The 17,643-nt window shown below is 40.9% G+C and overlaps 1 protein-coding gene across 5 annotated transcripts in view; it reads left to right on the top strand.

Moving 5' to 3' along the window:
- The window catches only part of LOC121729400 (spectrin alpha chain), a 37,474-nt gene that overhangs the window by 14,646 nt on the left and 5,185 nt on the right, over positions 1-17,643 (top strand). For 3 of the 5 annotated variants that reach the window (XM_042117903.1, XM_042117901.1, XM_042117902.1), the window contains exons 15-36: positions 1,899-2,058; positions 2,164-2,369; positions 2,824-3,051; positions 3,624-3,758; positions 6,188-6,322; positions 6,642-6,767; positions 7,197-7,388; positions 7,749-7,938; positions 8,256-8,466; positions 8,866-8,983; positions 9,381-9,425; positions 9,966-10,114; positions 10,455-10,659; positions 11,094-11,239; positions 12,341-12,443; positions 12,767-12,916; positions 13,534-13,671; positions 13,781-13,898; positions 14,042-14,237; positions 14,341-14,658; positions 16,752-17,388; positions 17,479-17,592. In XM_042117903.1, coding sequence (XP_041973837.1) covers positions 1,899-2,058; positions 2,164-2,369; positions 2,824-3,051; positions 3,624-3,758; positions 6,188-6,322; positions 6,642-6,767; positions 7,197-7,388; positions 7,749-7,938; positions 8,256-8,466; positions 8,866-8,983; positions 9,381-9,425; positions 9,966-10,114; positions 10,455-10,659; positions 11,094-11,239; positions 12,341-12,443; positions 12,767-12,916; positions 13,534-13,671; positions 13,781-13,898; positions 14,042-14,237; positions 14,341-14,658; positions 16,752-17,388; positions 17,479-17,592 — 4,020 coding nt within the window. The remainder of the gene's footprint in view (positions 1-1,898; positions 2,059-2,163; positions 2,370-2,823; positions 3,052-3,623; positions 3,759-6,187; positions 6,323-6,641; positions 6,768-7,196; positions 7,389-7,748; positions 7,939-8,255; positions 8,467-8,865; positions 8,984-9,380; positions 9,426-9,965; positions 10,115-10,454; positions 10,660-11,093; positions 11,240-12,340; positions 12,444-12,766; positions 12,917-13,533; positions 13,672-13,780; positions 13,899-14,041; positions 14,238-14,340; positions 14,659-16,751; positions 17,389-17,478; positions 17,593-17,643) is intronic. The other 2 variants (XM_042117906.1, XM_042117905.1) reach the window with 1 other exon arrangement.

The raw sequence follows: 17,643 nt of genomic DNA, 5'->3' as shown, positions 1-17,643 counted from the left end.
ATTTTCAGTATGAATTTCAGCACTAGTTATCTGAAATGTATGAAAAACATCCTCGTCATCGCGTCTGACGTCTAGACTTTTTTTCCTTGATTTATTTTTGTTCTTTTTCTTGAACTCAGTTGTGGTAGACGACTCTTGATTAGGCATCGAAGAAACACACTCATCTAATTCCATAATGTCATCATCACTATCATGTAAAGTTTCAACGGCTGCATAGTCGCCAACAGTAACATCTCTGTAAGTGGGAGCCGAAGCCCTGTCGGTCCTGGCGTGGGAAATAATAGGTTTAACAAAAAGCATCTCGGGTTCCAATCTGGTCGAAGTCTTATTCAGTGTCTCTTCCTTCAACTTATTTAATGCAAACTTATAAGAGCACATATGATTTCCCATATACATCCGAATATTTCTTTCTTTCTTAAATACAGGACAAGCAGATTTCATAAAAGATAAGTGATTCCCTTTGCAGTTAACACATCTATAACTTTTCGTTTCGCAGTTTTCATGTTTCCCGCTACACTTAGGACAAATTGGGGTCTTAGATGGACAAATCTGATTGACGTGACCGTATCGCCAACATTTAGAGCATTGAGTCACAGGATACATGTAAGAATCTACGGCCATTCGACACCCATAAGCTTTTATAAATTCTGGAAGATTTGAACCTTCGAACCCTATTCGAACGGTTTCAGACTTTATCCATTTACCATCCGAATCTTTACGTAACAACCTCTTAATAGATAAAATCTTCGTGTCACATTCGAAAATCTCTTTCAATTCCTTATCTTCTATATCAATGTCAATATCCCGGACCACGCCATAACAGTAATGCAACTCATTAGTATTTCTACAAACCCACTCATAATCCTGTGTAATCTTATTATTCAGAAAATTGTTTGCGTCTAGCTCGGATTTAAATTTAATTAAAAGTTTGAAAGGACTTTTATATTTGATAGTTTCTATGCCCTGGATATTGTATTTAGCCAATAGTTTTGCAAACGCTAACTGCTTCGGTAGAAAATCGGTCTTGGCGGTTATAGAAACTTCAAAATTATTACGTAAATTAGCTGGCGGATTAGGTGATGCAGATGGAGGGGTTCTCTGCAGGTTCCTGCGCTTATATCTCGTGACCAGTGTAAAGCCATCATCAGCTAGCGGCTCTGGAGAACTACCTGCTAGTCGCCTTTTGTTGCCTGGCTGCAACATCGCTTCACTTCCAACATCGTCGAGATTATTATGACCTACTGACATACCTGCATCATCCCACTCTAAGTCTACCTCTCCTTCATATTCTCCAGATTCCAGCACTATTATGTTAACAGCCTCCGCAGCCATCTCATTGAGTGCAGGCTCCATCGTACCTTCTTCCTCAGGTTCACTCATAATTACAACACAATGCGGGTAGATCGAAAAAAATAATAATACGAAAGTTTGTTAAAGAAACAAAACTATTCACATAAGTTCACTTTTAATTTGATAATTATTAATAATTATAAACGAAATAATCATACTTCAGAATATTTAAACTCGGAAACAAAAAAAAACTCGCAAATATGAAATGAAAATTGACGTCACAGAGATCGTAACACGGAGCGCGTCCGAACGTGACGGGCGCAAACCCAGACTGCTATTATTTAGTTTTGTGAATGACAAACGGCCGCGCTCCGATACATATAATGATTACTTAACTTTATTGAAGATTTTGAATGTAAACTACATACCTATTCAATGTTCATTGAATCATAGTTCCGTAATCATAACATCTGTGTGCGGCCGTTAATGTTACCTTTTTATAAATAAAAAGAAGTACTGTAGAAGTAGTCTTCATAGTAATGTCAAGTATGAAATGTGATAACAAGGAAATTTGAAAATCATAGAATTAAAATTATTATTGTTATCAGGACTCGCTGGTGGCCCGCTACGCCGCACTAGACAAGCCGATGGCGATCCGCAAGCGACGGCTGTTGGACTCGCTGCAGGCGCAACAGCTGTTCCGAGACCTGGACGACGAGGCCGCCTGGATCCGCGAGAAGGAGCCCATCATCGCCTCCACCAATAGAGGTCAGTTCTAGAATAATATAGGTACTCTCTACCAGTATTGGGTGTAATCTATTTCCTCGCTTTTATTACCCCATGCCCCCAAACTCATCCTTGACAATATTGCAGGTCGTGACCTGATCGGTGTACAGAACTTGATGAAGAAGCAGCAGGCGGTGATGGGTGAGATGGCTCAGCACGAGGCGCGCGTGGAGGCGGTGCGGGCGGCGGGCGCGGCGCTCCGCGACGCCGGACATTTCGCCGCCGCCGACATCGCCGCGCGCACCGCCGCGCTCACCGCCACGTGGACGCAGCTGCAGGAGAAGGCTGCTCAGGTTTGTTTGGCAAGCCGTTTATATGACATTATTGACAACCATATAAGGATTACTTTCATGATGATAGAACTCAAAAGGTAAATAAAGGCTCCAAAAACAACTACATCGTCTCCACTAACAGTGCGACGTTTGTTTCATTTAGAATTTTGTAATAATTTATTGTTTATTCATTAGATGACCAAAATTGGATTATCTGGAACAGTACATTTTGTGGGAATGGAACGCTTTCCATCCCGGAATGTACTGTATAAATAAAAACCATATCAAAATGAATAAGTAACTACATATTATAAAGTATTGACAATCTTATTTATATAGCGAACCTTAAAACTTTTTGCAATCCAACTAGGTATATATTTTGTTTAACCTTAAGATAATATAAAAATATTAAAACCCTTATTTTTACAAACAGCCTTCAACCTTAAGATATTTAAACCATAATTTTCACAAACAGCGCAAGCAAGATCTGGAAGATTCCCTGCAAGCACAGCAGTACTTCGCGGACGCGAACGAGGCGGAGTCGTGGATGCGCGAGAAGGAGCCGATGGCCAACACGCAGGACTACGGCAAGGACGAGGACTCATCGGAAGCGCTGCTCAAGAAGCACGAGGCCCTCCTGTCCGATCTTGAAGCGTTCGGGAACACCATCAAGGCGCTGCGCGAGCAGGCCAACGCTTGCCGGGTAAGTTACTTCAAATGATATATTATTTATTTCGATTCACCAACAGAATATCATCTCACACATTCAATAAAATACAAACAATAGTAACTTATAGGTTAAATTACTTCCAATGACAGGTGAAATACAGCATGTAATGGCGACAAATAAATTAGTGAAATAAAGTGTATTAGTGTTATAACTTATAATAGTGTTATAAATTCTTATGTAAAGTTTACGTGTCTGTCTGTTACCAGTAGTGGCTATACCCATTGCGAGGCCCCGGGCGTAAGATCTTCACGAGGGCCTTTGTCCTATGAAAAAATACCTTGCGAGGCTCCTGCAAGAGCGAGGCCTGTTCGCCATCACCTAGGGCTGTCACTGTCTGTTACCTCTTGTCGCTTAACTGCTGAACCGATTTAGATGATTTTGATATGGAGATACTTTAAGGCCCAGAAAAAAATACAGTTTTTATCGTGGCAAAATGTACGGTTCCACGTAACGGAATCGCAAGCAGCATCTATTAGGAAATATACACAAAATTCAATGAAAGTGTATTAGGGAATTCAATTCTAAACAACATATTGTGTGTCCAGCAACAAGAGTCGCCGGTCGTGGACGTGTCGGGCAAGGAGTGTGTGGTGGCGTTGTACGACTACGCCGAGAAGTCCCCGCGCGAGGTCTCCATGAAGCGCGGCGATGTGCTCACGCTGCTCAACTCCAACAACAAGGTTGGTATCCACTTTGTGAATACGTCTTTAGAAGCAGTGATGTGTGAAATTAGTTTTCTCTCATACTATGTTAATATGTCCTTTCTATAACGACATTGGGCTCCCGTAATTTCTAATCGAGAAAATTTTCGGATGTAGCTAAAACTTACAAGATTTATTATCATTTACGAGCTTTTGCCCGCGGCTTCCCTCGCGTTAAGATGTATTATTATATACAAACTTTCATCCCCTATTTTAACCCCTTGGAGGTGGAATTGATCAAAATCCTTTCTTAGTGGATGCCTACGTCATAATATCTACCTGCATGCCAAATTTCAGCCCGATCAATCCAGTGGTTTGGGCTGTGCGTTGATAGATCACCATGTCAGTCAGTCACCTTTGAGTTTTATATATATAGATAGAAGATAGTAGAGGAAAGAGCCAAAGATTTTATATCAAGTGAATTCTTTGATACATCGTGATTCGGAAAGATCAGAGGCTAATTTTTATTTGTTAATAGTTTGTAGAGTTTTCGTTGGTGAGAATACGACAAACACAAAAAATAACACACCTTTTATACGTGGGAGAGCCATGCTTCGGCACGAATGGGCCGGCTCGACCGGAGAAATACCACGTTCTCACAGAAAACCGACGTGAAACAGCGCTTGCGCTGTGTTTCGCCGAGTGAGTGAGTTTACCGGAGGCCCAATCCCCTACCCTATTCCCTTCCCTACCCTCCCCTATTCCCACCCTCCCCTCCCCTATTCCCACCCTCCCCTCCCCTATTCCCACCCTCCCCTATTACCATATTCCCTCTTAAAAGGCCGGCAATGCACCTGCAGCTCTTCTGATGCTACAAGTGTCCATGGGCGACGGAAGTTGCTTTCCATCAGGTGACACGTTGCTCGTTTGCCCCCTTATTTCATTAAAAAAAAACCCGAAAAGCACCAAAAACGAATTTATTTAAAGATTTAAAAGAATAACGATGCCCTTGATGTATCGGTTACTTCACTTAAGTCATTAGTTAAAATAGTTTTCTATTATGGGACACGAGTCCATTAGGGAAATTGATTACTTCAATATGAAACTTGTAAAGCAGCGATAAATTGTCTTACAATGTCATGGAATACTGACGCTTTAAGTTGGCTTTCCGATCCACGCGGTACGCGACCGCGACCGACAAAAAATTCTAACAAAATGCCACTTATGAACTAGGACACATATTATGATAGGTTTCATTTTGGTCTACGCCACTATAAGCCGCGTCATTGTCTTTTGAACTTGTCCCAATCCCAACAAATGTCTTTAGAAAATGAAACCTGTAGCCATAAAGTGGTATTTTATATTTCGGTCGCGTGTCGTGTGGATCTGAATGGTACCTTTACACACTACATTCTAAACAGTTGTTGTATAGACTTTAAAATCGTGTGTAGATAATTTCTGTATAGTGTACTCTGCTCGTCAGTTACCTACGCTATCTGGCGCGAACTGCTCGTGTTTATGTAACTTGTATTGCGCGCCACGAATTACAATTGGTCTCATACGACATCGCGGCCTTGTCGTAACCCATATCTAAATTCTGGCGATAAACGATTAAAATTCTTCAAAAACTATAAATAAGTTGACATTTTTCTACAAAAAAGTAACTAAATATTATGAGGTTCAAATTTGTGAATGATCCCTCGGTGTATAATTTGAGACGGTGGTTAGATGTTATGTGAATTTTGATGAGTATGATACAGTTCAAATCTGTGATATACATGCAACTGATCTGTGATACAAATTTAATAGTTTATACAACGACTCGAATATAAGGCAAAGACTCGATACGAAGCGACAACTTATTAAGCACAAAAATGATAGTTTTAAGTTGGATATGTATTTATCTCATACAAAATTTTATATTGAACACAAAAAAGAAAATAATAACCGTAAGTTCTAGTTTTTGTAATGTTTTCCTTCCTCTCTCATTTACATTAAAGTTATTTAATACAAATATTTTTTCTCACAATAATTTACATAAAAAAAAAATATATATATATAATTCATGTTTAGATATATTAGTTAGTTATTGTTAATAAGAGTCAAAAATTATATCACATACAATTATAAATATTTGATTAGATAATGCATTGCCTTATCAAAACAATATAGTAGTCGTCATTTTTTAGTTATATTTTAAGGTTATGATCATAGTTGTGGTTATCACAACAGTGTCTAGTAAAGATAACGTTTTCCGCAAATACTTTTGCTACGCCTAAATACAGTGATATTTATTAACAATATTCAATATCGTAAAATCATCAAACATGATCTTGACTGTTTATTTAATAAAAACCAAAGGTGATGTGAATGGTGAACTAAAAAATTTTCAACAAACAATCAACTTTATCGTATCAAGTTATTTTTTTAATTACAATATGTTAAACATATAAACTTGTTTTGTGTAGGACTGGTGGAAGGTGGAGGTGAACGACCGTCAGGGCTTCGTCCCGGCGGCGTACGTGAAGAAGATCGACGCCGGCCTCTCCTCCTCACAGCAGAATCTCGCTGACTCCAACTCCATCGTCGCCAGGCAGAACCAGGTACGTGTTGCGATACCTGTGCAGAAAGCACTATCAGAGAAGTTGATTCCTAGGCAGATTGCGGACCTAAGTTTCGTCGTTTTAAGTCAAATCCATCCGAATGATCACAGAACAAACAGGTTGACAGGAAACATATGGAGCTTAATTATGTCTAAATCTTTGTGCCCCGAAATTTGTTCAATATTTCTTGTTTATTCATTCCGATTCAATCGATAAAATTATTTTAACTTAAACTAGCAGGTTCAGTAGTTTTTTTTAGCGAGATATTCGAATAGCAATAAATTTTGAGATATAAATATTATTTATGTCCATTCTTTAGATCGAAGCTCAGTATGACAACCTGCTGGGCCTGGCGCGCGAGCGACAGAACAAGCTCAACGAGACCGTCAAGGCGTACGTGCTGGTGCGCGAGGCCGCCGAGCTCGCCACGTGGATCAAGGATAAGGTAAGAACTTTTTTTTCTAAGTAAACCTAGAAACGAGCATAGAGATCTATCTACCTATGACTTATGAGAAATGATAATACATCAGAGGAGTTCTAAGTTATAGGCTATTGTTAGGTAGCTAAACTAAATGAATTGTATGATAACAAAATTATTTTCGCTAGAAACCACTTTTGACCTTTTACTAATAAACGACCAACGACGATTTTATAACTTTTAAGGATCAATGCCTTTGTCAATTTTGTTTTACAGCTTGCCAGAATTTGACTATACATCTTGTATAGTTATTTGTTGTGTAAATATTTTTATTAGTAAAAGGGATGAGGATAAATGCCATATTTTCTTGAAAAATTAGTTTATGTAATGTTGTACCTACTTCTCTAATATTGTGTGTCTGAAGAGATTTTTTACATATTATCTGTTGTTGCGCAGGAGATGCACGCGCAGGTGCAGGACGTCGGCGAGGACCTGGAGCAGGTGGAGGTGATGCAGAAGAAGTTCGACGACTTCCAGAGCGACCTGCGCGCCAACGAGGTCCGCCTCGCCGAGATGAACGAGATCGCCGTGCAGCTCGTCACCGTCGGACAGACCGAGGCCGCGCTCAAAATCAAGACGCAGATGCAGGTCTGTAATTTATATAACGAGTCGGCAGGGTGACTGTGTATCTTTTCATATGTACTCGCCTTTTTTTCGCCTATTGCATTGCCGTTGCATGATACAGGGCTGTGTTGACGGAAAGACTGTCTCTATAATACCTTAGTTATTTTGAAAGCTTTTATAAATTCGAATCTTATATCTTTAAACGAGCAATTCTTGTATATATATCGGTCAAATAGCTAGTGGATACTAAATTGTTAATCCCATTAACATTTTTATAGTGCTTTAAGTGCTTTACCAATTGAAAATATTTTGCTTTCCGATTGTCTATAGAAATTGAGATTTTAATCATTTATTTACTTATAACTAACTACCCTCGTTTTACAGGAACTGAACTCGAAGTGGTCGTCGCTGCAGCAGCTGACAGCGGAGCGGGCGGCGCAGCTGGGCTCCGCACACGAGGTGCAGCGCTTCCACCGCGATGTGGACGAGACCAAGGACTGGATCGCGGAGAAGGACGGCGCACTAGCAACGGACGACCTCGGCAAGGACCTGCGCTCTGTGCAGACTTTGCAGCGTAAGTAAAAGAGCATAGAGTAAAGGAGATGAATAAAGATAAACACCGAGCTAAGCTTTTGATACATTGATTGACCGAATTTAATTTACCTTGATATATTATACTATTATACAGGATCAATTTGCTAAGAAGTATAGAGAAAAATCAGAGCATCGAAGTCGAATTTATAAAACAGCTTTAATTTTATTTTTAAAAACGGATTTCGCATGTCAATTCTTCGACTCCCTAAAAAATACAAACCTTGTAAAAGAACATTTATATGTTATTTATATATTTAAATCAATCTACATAAATAACTTCGTGGGTACCGCATATAGGCAAGCACGAGGGCTTGGAGCGTGACCTGGCAGCTCTCGGTGACAAGATCCGTCAGTTGGACGATACCGCCAACCGGCTAATGGCGTCGCACGGCGACTCCGCTGACGCCACCTACAGCAAGCAGCGCGAGATCAACGACGCCTGGACGCAGCTCCAGGCCCGGGCTAACGCTCGCAAGGAGAAGCTGCTCGACTCTTACGATCTGCAGAGGTATGTGCGCGATTAGCGCTGTCGAAAGTAGTCGTTTAATTGAGGTTCTGGTTGTATTGTATACGTCATGATCTTCAATAACAATTATAATTTGAGTAAAAAAAATTGTTGCTAAGTTTGGTATCCACACTTTTAGTACCAGTTGTGACAGCTGTTATTTTTTGTAATTCTTGTGATCAAGATTAATAAGGCTAGCTACTCGATGAAAAATATTTTTGTAGCCCACCTGTCGACTGCATTTAAATGCCATTCTGTCTTTAGTTCTATAATGAGAACAAGTATGTGCATTTTTATTAATTAGTTCACATAACATAATGAGCGACATATTATGATTCATTAGTATTTTGTAGAGTTAAGGGATATATTATGCTCATTTATTAATGTTTTGGCATTCCTCAGATTCCTGTCTGACTACCGCGATCTGATGGCGTGGATCAACTCCATGATGGCTCTGGTGAGCTCGGAGGAGCTGGCCAATGACGTCACCGGCGCCGAGGCGTTGCTGGAGAGGCATACGGTATGTTTCCTATTACTTTATGCTATCTATACTCTCAGTGTAATTGACACAGAAATCAGAATGGACTCACAAATATTTATAAAATGGATACTAGCTATAGTCTATACATAATTGTCTTTGTAAAATAACTTTTCTAACGCTAATGCGTTAGAAAAGTTTTATTATTTTTATAAAATAATGTCTAATGACATTATTTTATAAAAATAGCCACATTATGGAAACACATTGAAAACATTTTAAGAGGGGACTTAATTGCAGGGTACAAAACATGTTTTTAAAGTATGCGATATTAAAACATACCCAACACTATTTATTACATATTTGTAAGTACTCTGTAGTATATGAGAATAAGATAATAATGAATACAAGAAGTTACCTAAACGGAGTGTGTTTTTAGACTCAGCGCCTGGAGATAGACGCGCACTACGGCGTAATGCCGCAGGTCAGAGTGCACGCATGTGTGCGAGATGAAACGACTCTCTGTCTCTTTCTCACCTAACACCTATAGAGCCACCGTGAACTCCAGACTGTTGGCTAATAATTTAGTTGGCGACTTTACATACTTATTTAGTCTCCAACCAAACTATTGACTGAAAAAGTATGTTGTGAGCGGGGCTTCTGAAAACCTTATGATTTAACTCAACACGTGTTGAACATAACTTTTCCAAACGTTTCACTAAAATTATTAGAAGCTTTTGATGTTAGAGTGAGTACTTATCTTAGTTGAATATCACATGTCGTTTGAAATTAGATATAAAATAATGTTTTAGTGGTTTGCTTATTAACAGAAACAATACACGTTTGTGTGTTGTCGTTTTTATAATTAATTTGAAATGTAACAAAATAAACAGCAAAGTTAGTTGCGACTAAACGTTGACCAATAACATCGATTGTGAAAAAGTCAAATGGGTATTGTGAAAAAAATGGCATTTTAATCGTATTTCATAACCAACTCTTTTCATATAAAAAAACGTGTCTATAGGACCACCGTACGGAGATGGACGCGCGCGCGGGCACGTTCCAGGCGCTGGAGCTGTTCGGCCAGCAGCTGCTGCAGGGCGGCCACTACGCCAGCGACGACATACGCGACAAGCTCGCCAACATGACGGAGGCGCGACAGCAACTCGAACAGTAAGCACTTACAATATTTGAAATTAGACAAGACTTTTTTTTAATTTTATTAAGGTCTTAATAAATGTTCAATATTCAATTAGAAAACACACAAATGTAACAAAAATGACTATCAGTGTATCTGTAACAGATACTCTAAAAATTAAGGACCAATCTTATCCGATTTTGATGAATCAATGTACTTAATCATATCAAGACAATAGACAATATCAATTAACTTCCAAAACATCTTAAGTTAACGTATTATACATAATATTTGCGTAGTCTGGTATTTTTTTCATTTTATTTTGCATTATACACATTACAAGGTTACATCACAATAATCACAAATGTAACACAGGGCGTGGGTGGCTCGTCGCATGAAGCTAGACCAGAACCTCGAGCTGCAGCTGTTCTACCGCGACTGCGAGCAGGCGGAGGGATGGATGGGCGCGCGCGAGGCGTTCCTGCAGCCAGCCACCGCGCAGGACCGACCCGACGGCGCCGACAACGTCGAGCAGCTCATCAAGAAACACGAGGACTTTGATAAGGCGATCAACGCTCACGTACGTTCTATTTGCTGGTCAAATAAAGTCGCTTCTACATGATGAGAGATGTGTAGAGAATAACAGAAAATCTTTAGAAGCTGCTCGCGCTCAAATTATATTTACTGTTATCAATGTAAACCTGAAAGGGGTGAACGCCTCCGTGGTCTAGTGGTATAGAGCGCGGCTCTTGCCTCGGAGGTCGTGGGTTCGATTCCCGCGTTGGAAACATTCTTATTTCCAAGTTTGGTCAGGACAATGCAGGCTGATCTTGTCTATAATATGGCTTAAATAGAAGTCATTTTTTATAAGCCATTTGAACATAGAATTAAATAATCAGGGGCAATAACAGCAAAAGCAGAGAGCTAAGATATAAAATAGGAAAAGAAGTGATACTTCTTGTACAGCAGTGGAACACAATAAACTAACATTCGAACTATATTAAAATCATACAGGAGGAGAAGATTGCTCAGCTACAGACGCTGGCGGACCAGCTGATAGCGTCCGATCACTACGCCGCAGACGACATCGACGGCAAGCGCCGCCAGGTGCTCGACCGCTGGCGACACCTCAAAGAGGCTCTCATCGAGAAGCGATCTAGGTAATGATGAGTGACGTCATCATTTCGTCTAATTAAAAGATTTGCACTGTGTATACAGACGTTAAAGGAATGTTTTGTCCTTGTCTGTCAAACAACTTTTTAATGTATTGGTACTCAGTGTGGATCTTTTTATTAAGAGGATAAATCGTGAGTATAATCTATACTAATATTATAAATGCGAAAGTATCTCTGTCTGTCTGTTTGTCTCGCTTTCACGCCAAAACTACTGAACCGATTGTAATGAAATTTTGTACACAGATAGTCTAAAGCCTGAGAAAGGACATAGGCTACTTTTTAACTGGAAAAAGGGGTTGTCAGGGGGGAAAATGCGTAAATTTGGTCAAATTAAGTTAGTTCCAAAAACTCAAAACGAGTCCCCTAGATCGCGCTATCGCTTGCTCATGCTTGCTTATTTCTATAAGAGGTGGTACCATGTTGAAATAGGTTCTTCGATTCTTTCGATTGTTATACACGTTATTAACTAATAACTCACCGACCAACTTAGATATCAAATTCAAAAACAACAGCGCCAAGCCAAAACTACTGAACCGATTGTAATGAAATTTTGTACACAGATAGTCTAAAGCCTGAGAAAGGACATAGGCTACTTCTTACTGGAAAAGGGGGTTGTAAGGGGGTGTTTATGCGTAAATTTGTTCAAATTAAGTTCCAAAAACTGGAACAGATGGCGCCAAGAGTCGCCTAGATCGCGCTATAGCTTGCTCATATGTATTTCTATAAGAGGTGGTACCATGTTGAGTTAATATTTTCGATTCTTTCGATTGTTATACATGTTATTAAATAACTCACCTACCAACATAGATATCAGAAACAAGTCTACCAATAATAAATACTAAATAGGCATTGGGCAAAGCTAAAGTTGTGTAATGCATTATGCAGCTAAGTTGTGTAACGCTAAATAAGCTTTAAAATTTGGTATAAAAAAGTTTAATTAAAAAAAATCATATGTGCACACTACACGGCTGTTTTGGGTATTTTGATTTAAGGGGTACCAGGGTTTTAAAAAGTTTTTGACACCAATTTTGTTGACACCGCGCGCTATAAACTAGTATATTATAGTTATTAAACATTTACTTTTAGGTTGGGTGATGAGCAAACCCTGCAACAGTTCTCGCGAGATGCTGACGAAATGGAAAACTGGATTGCGGAGAAGCTGCAACTGGCGACAGAGGAGAATTACAAGGTAAGCTTATTTATAATAATCTGAGATGGTTTGTGAGAAAAATAGATTTAAAAATCTAAACCAAAAACTATAAAATAAATTTCATATTTGCTCTGAAATCTCATGATAGGTACAGGACTTTTCATGAGCCCAAGAGCTTGGCTATAAACATTCATTTTTCTTGAAATAGGTTTAAAAGCGAAAGTTTTTGTACCGATTGAGAATTTTAAAAGGTTTCCAGTCACATGATTTTCTTTTTCTTTAAAAAAGTGTGTACCAAGTACTTACCTACATACGTTTTTTTACGTACTACAATCATCATGTTTGACGTTTGTGTGTGCCAGGACCCCGCGAACATCCAGTCCAAGCACCAGAAACACCAGGCGTTCGAGGCAGAGCTGGCGGCGAACGCGGAGCGCATACAGTCCGTGCTCGCCATGGGCGGCAACCTCGTGTCGCGTGGACAGTGCAGCGGCAGCGAGGACGCCGTGCAGGTATGTGCTAGGGCCACCAGACCATTGAGTACTGTTTGTGCCTTTTTTTTAAATGAAATAATGGGGCAAAAGAGCAAAGGGGTCACCTGATGGAAAGCAACTTCCGTCGCCCATGGACACTCGCAGCATCAGAAGTGCTGCCGGTGCGTTGCCGGCCTTTTAAGAGGGAATAGGATAATAGGGGAGGGTAGGGATGGGAAGGGAAGGGAAAAGGGGAGGATAGGGAAGGGAATTGGGCCTCCGGTAAACTCACTCACTCGGCGAAACACAGCGCAAGCGCTGTTTCACGCCGGTTTTCTGTGAGAACGTGGTATTTCTCCGGTCGAGCCGGCCCATTCGTGCCGAAGCATGGCCCTCCCACGTATAAATGGCCTTACGAGATACATGATAAGGGCTCCCACACATAACTGCGAATTCGCATCACATTCCAAATATCTGCGACAAAATTCATAATAAAAATGACATTACGATGCGATGCGAATTCGCAGTTTTGTTTTAATGAACACTTGAAGTTTGCTCTTCACTATTTTTCATCGAGTTTTAAGGTTTCAAATCACTTTTATAAAAGTTGAAGCCTTGAGAATCTTGATTGTACCAAAACATCTTGTTTCTTGCAGGCTCGTCTGGCGTCCATCGCCGACCAGTGGGAGTTCCTCACTCAGAAGACAACGGAGAAATCTCTGAAACTGAAGGAAGCGAACAAGCAGCGCACCTACATCGCCGCCGTCAAAGATCTCGATTTTTGGCTGGGAGAGGTAAGAAATGCTTTTTTAATTAATGTTTTATATTCTCAGTCATATAATATTTTATCAATGTTTCAAAGGTTTTAAGCATTTAAATTTGACTTGTAACACTTCTCAATAGGTTGAAAGTCTGCTGACATCAGAGGACTCTGGCAAAGATTTGACGTCGGTGCAGAATCTCATGAAGAAACACCAATTGGTCGAGGCCGATATTCAGGCTCACGAAGGCAGAATCGAAGGTAGTATTTATTACTTTCTATCATAATATCTGAAGTTTGTAGTTTTTATAACATTTATTCATTCAAATAAGTTGTAATCGTTTTTAACATTGACTCCTGGAATTAAATAGACACAATCTGTTTATATGAAGTGATATTTGCAGATATGAACGCGCAAGCGGACGCGTTGGTGTCGTCCGGTCAGTTCGACAGCGCGGGCATTGGCGCGCGTCGCTCCGCCATCAACGAGCGGTTCGAGCGCGTGCGCAGTCTCGCCGCGCACCGCCAGGCGCGCCTGCACGAGGCCAACACCCTCCACCAGTTCTTCCGCGACATCGCCGACGAGGAGTCCTGGATCAAGTGAGTTTTTTGGACGACGCCTTTCAAACATGACACTACTTTTTTAGGACTGTACCAGTTAGTCACACAAATACTTGGATGTAACAAAACATTTCATTCACAGGGAGAAGAAACTATTGGTTGCGTCCGATGACTACGGCCGTGATTTGACCGGAGTCCAGAATCTCCTCAAGAAGCACAAGCGTCTGGAGGCCGAGCTGGCCAGCCACGAGCCCGCCATCCAAGCCGTGCAGGAGGCCGGAGAGAAACTCATGGACGTCTCCAACTTGGGCGTGCCCGAGATCGTGCAGAGGCTGAAGGCGCTAGCTCAGGCCTGGGACGAGCTCCAAGCTTTGGCCGCTGAGAGGGGCACCAAGCTGCAGCAATCGCTGGCCTACCAGCAGTTCCTCGCCAAAGTCGACGAGGAGGAAGCTTGGATCAGGTATGTAACATTTTTATGTTGTTTTGTAATTCTTTTGTATTTTATAGGGTTTAGTTTTGTTCTAATAATAATAATTATTAACCTTTTTAAATTCATGTTTATAAATAGTACATAAATATAAGGAAACATAACAAAGAATTAAGATTGACATGTATTAGACAAGAAATAGAAAAAACAGGAGGAATAAAGAAAGCACTTAAAACTCTAAAAGAATACAAAGAATGGATTCCTGAAATTAAAACAAAAAACAGAAAAGGTGATGAAATGTTAACTAAGCAAAGAGAAACAATAAATAAAACAGCTACAGATTTTTACCGAAACTTATATAACTTACCGGAAACAAGAACAGACAACAATGATTCAATCCACTGCAATATAAACGAGGGAAAAGTCCCAGACATACTTCCGGCAGAAACTAGAAAAGCCATTATGTCCCAAAAAAACAATAAAGCACCCGGTGAGGACATGATAACAAATGAACTTCTAAAAGGATTAGCAGATGTTTTAGTGCAGCCTCTAACAGAGCTCTTTAACATGATTATCACAACAGAAACAATACCTCAACAATGGACAAAATCAACTATAATACTCATCCACAAAAAGGGGAACAAAAACAAAATCGATAATTACAGGCCCATAAGTCTAATGGCGAATACTTATAAAATCTTCAGCAAAATTATCCTAGACCGCCTAACAAAAAACCGATTTCCGTAACGATTTCTCGACTGTTGACCATATTCATTCTCTAAAGCAATTGATAGAAAAACAAAACGAGTATGGATAACCATATTATATCGGATTCGTGGACTATAATAAAGCCTTTGACTCGCTATTTCACACTTCCATCTATAGAGCCCTACAAAAGCAAGGAATACAACAAAAATATATAAACATAATAAAAAAAAATTACAATGACAACACAGCACGAATACAGCTAGAAGGAATAGGCGAAGAGTTTAAAATCCATAAGGGAGTAAGGCAAGGAGACCCTCTATCCCCAATATTGTTTACGGCTGTTCTAGAAGACATTTTTAAAAGATTAGACTGGGAAAACAATGGCATCAGCATAAATGGACAAAACCTACACACCTCAGGTTTGCCGATGATTTAGTATTATTTGCAAAAACACCAGCAGAACTGCAAAAAATGCTCAAATTATCCGCCGAAAGCCTAAAAGCTGGGTTGTCCATGAATGCAAGTAAAACAAAAGTTATGACCAACAGATATAAAGATGCAATAGTAGTAGCAAACAAGAAAATTGAATATGTTGATGAATATGTGTATCTCGGCCACATTATATCACCCACGAATTTGATGTCAAAAGAGATCGAAAGAAGGATAACAAATAGCTGGTCAAGATACTGGTCTCTGACGGCGGTTCCCAATATTTGATCTATCTCTGGTTTGGCCCTACTAGAGATAGGAATAGCTCACATTAGACATTAGAGACATATTTTATGTCAATTGTGAGCTATTACTATCTCTAGTAGGGCAAAACCAGAGATAGATCAAATATTGGGAACGGCCGTTAAAGAGGTAATGAAAAACGAAAAAATACCAATACGACAAAAAGCAAAAATATTTGACACATGTATCCTTCCGGTGCTGACTTACAGATGCCAAAGTTGGAGTATGACAGAAAAAACATCCATAAATTAAAGGTATGTCAACAAAGTATGGAAAGAAGTATGACAGGCGTAAAACTAAAAAATAGACGGAAACTAACCGACCTACGGAATGTAACAAAAGTAACAGATGTAATGGAAAAAGTCAAAAACCTGAAATGGTGCTGGACAGGACATATGATGAGGTCGAACAAAGAAAAGCGGACAAAATATCTAACAGAATGGTACCCAAGGAATGAAAAAAGGAAAGAAGGATGCAATGTAAAAGGTGGGAAGATGACCTACCAAAGAACTGGAGAAGATAGTAAGAACAGAACAATGTGGCATAATCTGGAGGAGGCCTATGTCTTAAGACAACCAACAAGGAAATAATTTTATGTAAATGTAAAATAATTGTTGTGAATAAAAGCTTGTCTTATCTTATCTTATAAATAGTACATACTGTGTGTATACTGTGTTCATGTGTAGCGAGAAGCAGCAGCTGGTGGTGGCGAGCGAGTGCGGCGACAGCATGGCGGCAGTTCAGGGCCTGCTGAAGAAACACGAGGCTTTAGAGGCGGAGCTGGCCGGACGCGGCGAGCGCGTACGCGACCTGCTGGCGGACGGCGAGCGGTTGCTGGCGGCCGGCAACTTGCACGCCGACGCGCTCTCGCACCGCCTCGCAGCGCTGCAGGCCAAGCTCGATAAGCTCACGGCGCTGGCCGCGCGACGCAAGGCGGCTCTCGTCGACAACTCCGCCTACCTGCAGCTGCTGTGGAAGGCCGACGTGGTCGAGTCCTGGATCGCGGACAAGGAGACGCACGTCCGCTCCGACGAGTTTGGCCGCGACTTGTCCACCGTCCAGACGCTGCTCACCAAGCAGGACACCTTCGACGCCGGCCTCGCCGCCTTCGAGCAGGAGGGCATCCAGAACATCACGGCGCTCAAGGAGCAGCTGGTGGCCGCGGGCCACGAGCAGGCGGCCGCCATCAGCAAGCGGCACGGCGACGTGCTGGCGCGCTGGCAGCGCCTGCTGGCCGACTCGGCCGCGCGCAAGCAGCGCCTGCTGCAGCTGCAGGATCAGTTCCGACAGATCGAGGAGCTCTACCTCACCTTCGCGAAGAAGGTCAGTTGCTCTCACAAGATTGTAATTACATTCTTTATGGACTAGATTTCTGCTATGCAAAGTTTATAATGTACGTTTTGAATGTAACAGGCTTCGGCGTTCAACTCGTGGTTCGAGAACGCGGAGGAGGACCTCACGGACCCCGTGCGCTGCAACTCCATCGAGGAGATCCGCGCCCTCCGCGACGCGCATGCTCAATTCCAGGTAACATATTTGGAAACTAGTTCTACTTATTCTACTTTTGTATTAATCAAT

The sequence above is a fragment of the Aricia agestis genome, chromosome 8, assembly GCF_905147365.1.
Source record: "Aricia agestis chromosome 8, ilAriAges1.1, whole genome shotgun sequence".
NCBI classification, from domain to species: Eukaryota; Metazoa; Arthropoda; class Insecta; order Lepidoptera; family Lycaenidae; genus Aricia; species Aricia agestis.
The sequence above is the reverse complement of the archived record's forward strand: the minus strand, read 5'-3'. Positions and strand labels throughout refer to the sequence as shown.